The sequence below is a fragment of the Triticum dicoccoides genome, chromosome 2A (assembly GCF_002162155.2).
Source record: "Triticum dicoccoides isolate Atlit2015 ecotype Zavitan chromosome 2A, WEW_v2.0, whole genome shotgun sequence".
Taxonomy (NCBI): Eukaryota; Viridiplantae; Streptophyta; class Magnoliopsida; order Poales; family Poaceae; genus Triticum; species Triticum dicoccoides.
This window is the reverse complement of record NC_041382.1, coordinates 226,132,846-226,142,044: the sequence shown is the minus strand read 5'-3', so window position 1 is coordinate 226,142,044 and position 9,199 is coordinate 226,132,846. Positions and strand designations below refer to the sequence as shown.

At 43.7% G+C, this 9,199-nt stretch overlaps 1 protein-coding gene across 2 annotated transcripts in view; it reads left to right on the top strand.

The window, feature by feature from the left end:
• Positions 1–4,080: 4,080 nt before the first annotated feature.
• LOC119354326 (trafficking protein particle complex subunit 5-like) overlaps positions 4,081–9,199 on the top strand; it is a 6,284-nt gene continuing 1,165 nt past the window's right edge. The window contains exons 1-8 of one of the 2 annotated variants that reach the window (XM_037621062.1): positions 4,081–4,273; positions 4,822–4,950; positions 5,984–6,072; positions 6,627–6,690; positions 7,082–7,159; positions 8,294–8,370; positions 8,456–8,522; positions 8,605–8,712. In XM_037621062.1, the coding sequence (XP_037476959.1) occupies positions 4,879–4,950; positions 5,984–6,072; positions 6,627–6,690; positions 7,082–7,159; positions 8,294–8,370; positions 8,456–8,522; positions 8,605–8,712 (555 nt within the window). In that variant the 5' untranslated portion in view covers positions 4,081–4,273; positions 4,822–4,878. Of the gene's footprint in view, positions 4,274–4,727; positions 4,951–5,983; positions 6,073–6,626; positions 6,691–7,081; positions 7,160–8,293; positions 8,371–8,455; positions 8,523–8,604; positions 8,713–9,199 lie in introns of both variants that reach the window. The other variant, XM_037621060.1, reaches the window with a different exon arrangement.

Sequence of the window (9,199 nt, the reverse complement as noted above, 5' to 3'; positions counted from 1 at the left end):
CCGCCAGGGGCCCTGGTGGTAGGGTTAGACAGCCTACCGTCAGGGGCCCTATCGGTAGGGTGCGGCGGAGGGGAACGGCGACTGTTTTCCCGTGCTGACGTGGATTAGTACCCTACGCTAAGGCCCCTGGTGGTAGGCTATCTAACCCTACCGCCAGAACCCCTGACGGTAGGGTGTGGCTGGGTTTTTGCCTCGCAAAGTTTCTGTAACGAAATATCAAAGTGCCCTAGCGATAGGTTCACCCTACCGCCGGGGGGGAGGGGTGGTAGGCTGTGTGACCCTACCACCAGGGTACATGGCGGTAGGGTCCTGTGTTTTATGGTTTCAGGTTTAATTTGTTGCTTCTTTTCAAAATCAATATCACATATCTTAAACAATTAAACTTGGGCATCACATACACATTAACAAAACTTGAAGTACATAGACACATAGTTCCACAAATAGCAAACGGAGTTCAACTAATTAGTAAACGGAGTTCCACATAGACACACAAGTAGCAAACACAGCGTCCCACGAATAAGCTACAAACGAAGTTCCACAAACGGAGTTCCAACACACAAGTAGCAAACACACCGTTCTACAAACTGAGTTCCAACTACAAGAGCCAACTATCCAAGAGCAGAATTACTTGCTCCTTCCCCTCTTGGAGGTACGGTCCTCATTACTCTTTGAATGAGTCTCTTCAGTCCTGTTCTTGGGCCGTCGAGGAACCGGTCTCTGGAAAGGGTCCGGACTCAGCAAATCCTTCTTCTTTGGATTCCTCTTCGGCAGCTGAGATGGTTGAGATGATTGAGTTGGTGGAGGTCCATAATCATCATCGTACTCCTCCTCCCCATTGCTCTCATCCTCCTCATCCCCTTCTTCATGTGTGGCCTCCTCCTCCTCAGCCAACCTAGACAACGAGGGAACATGGCTCGATGAGCCGATGTGACCATGTGTGGCTACAGGTTGATAAGCTTCAACCGACCCAGCTCCAGCACACCTAAGCAGCCCTACCAACTTGCCACAGCGCTTCACGAACTTCTGCACTCACAATGAAACAAGGGCATAATAAGTATCGAATTTACGATTGCAAGTGAACAAATATGCATTTGTTTCGAGGAGGCTGGAGTTGTACCTTCATCGTCTCCCTCATGTTGTTATTAGATTGTACGCTCCCGGGGGTAGCACCTAGTGCATCTGAGGCTTCAAAGATGCATCTGTTCAGCTCACCGGACTGTAATGGCATAAGTCAGTCACGATGACCAATAAAATAATTTAAATACAACTGTCAGTTCAAACATACCACTCTGTTGATGAGGGGTGCAAACTCCCTAAATCCACTATGCATGTCTCTGATGCCGGTCTAGTAGGCCTCTTCCTCGGGGTCATCCCTCTCCAGCTCCACGATGTCTTCCGCCGTCCACCGAGGCCTGAGACGAAGACGGTGCTTTTGGCCATCATCGTACCACCTCATGTGTCAGCCCAGGTAAGCATCCCAGTCAGTCACTTTCCTCTCCACATATTTACGGTACCTCCGTTGGTTCCACTCCGTCACATGAGTTTTATGCTCCTCTCCCTAGTCTGTGATCGACTGATTCTTCTGCCTGCTCATCCTGCAAGGCATAGGCCACAAGAAACATCATAATAAAGTCGCCACGCAATGAAATCATGGGCACGAAGAACAAGCGCACTCACATGTGGAGCGCGTGGTTGCCGGTATCGGTGGGCTAGCAAGGTGGGGTATGCTGATACATCACAAACTGCATGGCCACGCGGTGTGGCAAGTGCCACTCGACGGCGTACACACAGATCATGGGCATGATGCACTGCCAAAGACCACTGTCCGCATCGCACATCACATTCAGATCGAAGTCCAACTCTCGGTCATGATACAACCACCAGTTTACCTATTACATATACATTGGTAAGTTCCCACTCTCGGTCAAAAGTGGAATCAAAGAGAAAGGTGGTGAGCGAGTTCATATACCTGCGTATGCGTCAAAGCATCCAACTCGTTGGTGTAGGTCTTGTATGAAGTCTTGTTCAGGCCCGTGTAGAGTTTGACAACGTCCCACTCGTAAGCTATCGTAGGGTGTCGAGTCGTGTCGCCGTCTTCGCCATAGGCACCCCATGGGCGTCTTGGCATCTTCTCTGAATGCCCCACCGGCAGCCGTTCCCACATCCAAATGGAGAGGGCCCACACAAAGCCACCCATATTGGACTTGTCTCCCGTCCTCTGGGTTGCGTCGTCAAGCTACAAAACATCAAATGAGGATCAGATATAACAAAATGTCATGGACATACTTCCGTAGGTAGGCAATTAGATACTCTCTTACCGAACGGTATAGGTAGGTGAGAGATGCGGTCCCCCAACTGTACCCTGCATCCCAGTCGGCTAGGAAGAACAGATACAACCAGTTGGCAGAATTCCCAGAGCTGTTTGGAAACACGACCTCCATGAGAAGATACCACAGGTAGGCCCTCGCGTACCACTCCACAGTCGCCTCGTCTGCGCCTTCGGGGGCATGTCTTTTCGGTGCTCCGAGAGCCAGGTCAACGGTACACTGGATGTACGGTTACCCTTAGCATCGGGGCAGTCGTCGATGAGGGTGGTAACTCTCTGCTGCCAGTTGGTCCTCTCCACTCGCCCGATGAGTGCTTGACCCTCGATCGACATGGCAGTAATCATCGACCAATCCTCGAGGGTCACCGTCATCTTCCCGCATGGTAGATGGAAAGAATGGGTCTCTGGCCGTCACCGGTCAATCAAAGCTGTCAGAGCTGCGTGGATAAGCGTCGGCGGCTGATGCTTGAACTGCAACACGAAACCCAACAGTCAGGCTCTCTTGAAGTACGACGCGTAGCGCTCGTTGTAGTCCATATTTCCATGACCCCGTGACCCCTCATGCACAGTGGCTGGAGCATCTGTCAAAAAGTGGACGGCAAAAGTTAGGAACTTATTTTCATCAACCCAAAAACTTTGATCAATATTTCCTTCATATTACTTACCTCTTCGTTCTTTATGAAACGGGCACGATGACCCTTGTTGAATGCGTAGTCAAGCATGGAGTACCGTGGGCCGATGTTGTCCGCAAGAGGTGCCCGCCTTAATAAAATTTCATAAACAAAAGCATCATAAGCATAAGCATACATAAACAAAAATAAAATTTCTTGGTTACATGAACTAGGGTTCATCTTAAACATATTCCTCCAACCGCATATACTACACATGATGGATCAAATCATATCAACATGCATCATATCAAAATAAAATCCTCCAACATGCATCATATCATCATTTTTAAACAATTTTTTTTTAAAATAGAGTCCATCTTCAATGTTTTTTCTCCAAACAACATCTTCATATCATCATATCAACATGCATCATAAAACTACAATCAAGTCCTCCCACATGCATTACATCATAATTTTTTTAACAAAAAAATTATGAACTAGGGTTCATCTTCACACTAAAATATGAACTTTTGATTAGAGTTCATATTCAATACCACTAGTTACTAAAGAACTAAGAACTAGAACTAGAATCAAGCTAAAACAACCCTAGGTGAAAAAAAATCAATCTAAGTTCAAAAATATGAGAGATTTCAAGCAAATAATGCGTCGAATCGAAAGCAAGTTTGCAAAAACTAATTGGAGGGATCGGAGGAGCTTATGTTTCTCTTTTTAGGGCCATCTTGATCCGCAAAAACGACGAAAATTCGAGAGGGAGAGTGGAGGAGATGAGAAATGGAGAGAGGGGCGAGTGGGGAGAAAGAAACTGCCGACGGGGGGAGGGGGAGGGGTGGGGAGATGGGCAAGGGCACGGGGTCTCGGACGAAATAACTGCTCGCACCCTACCGCCAAGGACGCTGGCGGTAGGGTTAGACAGCCTACCGCCAGGGGCTGTGGCGATAGGGTGCGACGGAGGTGGGCGGCGGTCGTCTCTACGTGCTGACGTGGACTAGTACCCTACTGCCAGGGCCGCTGGCGGTAGGCTGTCTAACCCTACCGTCAGAACCCCTGACGATAAGAAAAAGGGTTAAATCCTGAATTTTTTTCCAACCAGGGTGAGATCCTGAATTTGTATGCCATAAGGGTCAAAACAGGAAATTTAGCCCCCGCTGTGTTCTTCCTAATCTACCCACTGCGCACGGAGGCTGTTCCCGGCGACGGGCGGTGAATTTCCCAGCGACGAGAGAGCCTGGATTCTGAAGTGCAGGCAGATCCACACCGTCGGGTCCTGCTCCTCCGACGGCCGCTTCTCCTCCCGCAAAGTCCAGCGCCGCCACTGGTTCGTTTCCGCGCGGACTACCTGCACAGATCCGTCGACTGAGGGACCGCCAACATTTTGTGTTGGATCCCCTTTTTCTTGACTTTTAATCGGAAGTAACCATTCCTCTATGAAATGTTCCTGATGGGAACGGTCAATATGGATGATTTGTATGGAGCCACAAGCTCTAAAGCAACATTTTTCTTTCCGAGTATAGCATAGCTCTTCCCAGATGATTCGGAAGATGCATACGGCGTCTCAGTTTTCTATTTATTGTCTTCAATTACTGATGCTGTTTGTTTCATGCAATTCTCTCCATGCCATTAATTACTCTAGAGAACCTTTCCAGCATGCTGAACACATAAATTGATTCACCATGTGACTACTAATGAGCATTGATCAGTGGTACAAACTGCACGTCACTGTTATGATATGTCACCAAGAGTGTGACTATATATGATTTTACGCCTTTCAGGTGCTGTGGTCGACAAAAGCTACCTTACTTCTAGAGTTGCAGCGAAGAAATAGAGAAGCCAGGAACCCCTTCTAAACGGATTCAGCTTGTGCAGTATTCCAAGAATTCTGAAGAAACCCCAAGGAAAGAGACCCAGAGGAGGGCGGGCAGGATGATCAGTGTTGGGAAGACGAAGCAGTATGCAAACGTTCTTGACAAGCCCCTCAGCCGAGGCAGACAGGAGGTACACGTCCTTCCCATATCAAAACCCCTTCAGATATTTGTTTCTGGCAGCTCTCTTAGTAAGGCATAGGTTAGGTAACTGAGACAGATTCACAGGTTAGGGTAGTAGCTGGGCGGAAAGTGTTTCAGATCCTGCTCAATTAGTTTGAGCAGCAGAAGTTTTCTTACTCATCGACTGTAAATTGTGGGAGTATTGTTTATTTGAGTAGTATGCAGTTGGCAATGTGAATTTTGTTGAAAGTTGAAGCTGAATGCATGGTGTAGTTATAGCTTCCATTGGAAACGTGGAGGAACCGAGGAATTATTGCCCAAACCCACTACTCTATAATCGTGTTTCAAGAATGGAAGGAAATGGGTTAATATTCTGCATAGTAGCAAAATATATTGAAGTGGAAGTTACTTGACAGCTTAGTGATACTTTCAATTGGATAAATTAAAGAGCTAAATATATTTATTATTGTAGCCTAATTGCAAAATGTGAATGTATTCAACCATTCATTCTTTTCATTGGTAGTAGTTGTGTTTCTGAAGTTAAACTGAACGTTTTGACAGCGTCTACTTGTATTTGTCCCAATATAGGCTGTATCATACGTACAAATTTCTTATAATACAGCCATCACATTAGTATGAAAAATACTCCAAATGATTTCTCATTAGTTTCTAAGTACATTCTAGTGAACCTAAACTGTAGTTACTGCCCTGTAAGCAACGAGAAGGAATTGTTTCGTGAAAAGGGCCAAACACAATGATAACAACGACTCCTGCATTAATTGAAGGGGTAAAATAAATAGCATCAAAATATATTGAAGTGAAAGGTACTATGCACTGTAATGCTACTTTCGATTGGATAATTTTCTAGAGCTACTATCCTGATTGCAATGTGAGACGTGTTACTTCCTAAGTGCAAAAGGATTTGGATGTGAGATTTAGTGGCACATTCATTCTTTTCGTTGGTAGTTTTTAGCGTGTGCCAATATATATTATTTTCCTGTTTTGTTATGATACATGTTTCATAAATGTTCTGTATTCCATAGGTCAGTTTGAGTGCATTCGCATTCTTGTTCTCGGAGGTGGTTCAATACAACCAGACACAAGTTGACAACATTGCTGACCTGGAACGAAGGTAGCCTCTATGTTCTTATTCATGCATCTGTTCATATTGTTGATGAAACTGTATTGTTGTTAATTATATCCACTCTTAACACTTTTTACTGTCCTACGGCATTTCATTTGTCCTGATTTGATTGGTTCCTTGTAGCTGGTACAGCCTTTTTTAGTCCGTACATGCTACTCTTTGATATCCGGGTCACATATTTCAGGCGCTATGTGTTTGCCACTTACTGTATGTTATTGTATCATCTGGAATTTCAGATAATGCAAAAGGTTTACAACAACTTGTTCACATGTTGAGATGTGATGCAACTATAACATTTGGTTGATCAATTATTATTATTTCCATGACGTGGTCGATCTAATTTCTGCAACATTATTTGTACCTCTAATGTTTCAGTACATCTCTCTCTTTGGAGAATGGAGACCACAGTCTTATTGTGCTAAATCATGCAAGGACATTTGACAATGTTTCTCATTAAAAATACACCGCTCCATATTCATGCGTTAATATTCTTTGATGCTTAGCATAACATCCCTTCCTCTCATTTTATGTTTTATACGCAGGCTGGAGGACGCTGGTTATGCTGTTGGTGCTAGAGTTCTTGAACTGCTGTGTCACAGGGAGAAGGTTTGATGCGTAGTTCTTTTCTTATTCCATGATTTCATTGGTCGTCTATTGCTTCATATACTTAAAATGATGATAAAGTTAACAGAACAACAGTCAAAACTTCGTCGCTTCTTTGTTGCGAGTGGCATGGCATAGTCATCTCGTTTTTCTTGCATAACTTCAAACTTGCTGTTTGTAACTTTGTATTCCCATGTCTTTTTCTTAAGAGGAAGTCATAGCAACAATATCTATAGCACAACATCTGACATGCCAGCATCTATGATTTCTCTTATTAAGTTTCCAGGTGTTCTCCAAATTTATATCATTAGCCTCGTTATTGACTTATTGTGTATGTGCTCTCTAAACTGTTATCCTGTCGAGATAGTCATGTTAATAATAATAGTCAATCCAGGGGAATAGACGAGAGACTCGACTGCTGGGGATTTTATCATTCATTCACAGCACTGTATGGAAAGTACTGTTCGGAAAGGTAATCTATTTTACATATCAATCTTCTGTTATTCCTACTCTGTTCCGCAATAGTTGGAGTGATTGCCATAATTTAGGTGTTCTTGTAACATACTTACGTTTTTTCCGTTCAATGAGGTTGTCCCATCAAAAGATTGTGGGCCGAGCTTGTTTGTTAGTGGCCTGACTTCTGGGGTGTTTGATGTTCTTCGCCACTGCCTGACCAAGCACACCTATTTATTTTTATTTGGTTTCTGTTTTTCTGACTGAAGGGAAGCCTTGGCGCAGCGGTAAAGCTGTTGCCTTGTGACCATGAGGTCACGGGTTCGAGTCCTGGAAACAGACTCTTGCAGAAATGTAGGGAAAGGCTTTGTAAAAAAGACCCAAAATGCTTGGACCCTTCTCTGGACCCTGCACAAACGGGAGCTACATGCACCGGGCTGCCCTTATTTTCTGTTTATTGTGTGTAGATAATTTCTCCTATTTAAATATAAAATAACATATGCTGAAAATAAATACAGAATTACGTATCACACCGAAGGCTGGAAATTAGAGAAATACTTTAATCCAATGGCAACTCTTTGCTAGAGTAATTACCATTTTGAACAATGCAAAATTGTGACAATATGACCTGTTTGTCCATGTTTCAATTTGGTTGCTAGTACAAAAGCAGAGTCAATTAGCATAGATTATTCCACATATTCATGTATGTACTGATATTATAACATGATTTTATTAATTTGTACCATTATAGCTACGTAATGTCAGAGTTGAGGTATCAATTTGGTCGATGTTGCATTTGTGCACTAATTTAACACCTGGTGATAAAGTTCCCTTGTCTGAAGCATTGTGATCTAATGAGCACTTCTCTTTGCACTTACTGACCACAAATTTGACTAACAAACTTAACACAGCTTTCAGCATCACATTTCTGGCATGACGACCCTTGATCCTAAAACTCCGATTGTCCAGAATTCCAAAGAAGATTTATGATTCTCGTATTTTAAACAATTTCCTCAGTTGTTTTATACAAGAAATTTTTGCATCCATTTATCATGTGTTGATAGTAAGTCCGCCTGTCGTTCTGTTCTGATTGCTGGACTGAGTGGACTTATTTGATGGCTTATCCCGGTAGATGGTTTCTTACTGTTTCCAGGTGGCTGACTCGCTTGAGAAAGGAACAGAACATGAGGATGAATACATGATTAGTGAAAAGGAGCTTCTTGTTAACCGGTGTGATGAATTCGTTTTTCTTTAACTTCATAATATTTTTCTTCCCATACAAATCTGAACCCTGGGAACCTTTTTATTTGATCAGGTTCATTTCCGTGCCGAAAGACATGGGGGCATTCAACTGTGGAGCTTTTGTTGCAGGGATTGTAAGGGTGGGAATTCCAGCTCAAATATTTAAGTCAACCGTGTCTTCTTAGATACACAACGTATAAACCTTCATAAAATTTCTTACAGGGCGTATTGGACAATGCTGGTTTTCCAGCGGTAGTTACGGCACATTTTGTGCCAATTGAAGGCCAGCAGAGGCCCAGGACAACAATCTTGATTAAATTTGCTGAAGAGGTACTTAACTTCTGCTGCACATTAACGAAGAATATATCCTATTGTGTAACTGAGAAAGACAGAAGGGGTGATTTCCTTTCTTTCGGTAAAAATCTTTTGCTAGAAGATTTAGTGATACTATATTTAGGTAAATTATTTGTTTTTGTACAAGCTGCTAAACAGTAAGGGCATCTACAACCATAATGGGAAAATTTGGCCCCTCAAACATCTGCGGATGCGTCCGGTCAGTGTCCGCTTTTAGCCCCTATTTGTCCATGCACACAACCATGCCCCCACTTTTCCCCCAATATGTCCGCTCACAAGCATATGATTGATGGAGAGGAAGAGAGAGAAAAGAAAGAAAGAATAAAGAAAGAGAAAAGGTGGTCCGTGGTGGGTCAAATCCTACGTGGCGCCCTGCCCGGACATCCCCATATCCTCGCTATATATGGACTGGATATGGGGATTTGCGGACAGCCTAAACATATGGGGACAATGTGTGTGTGTG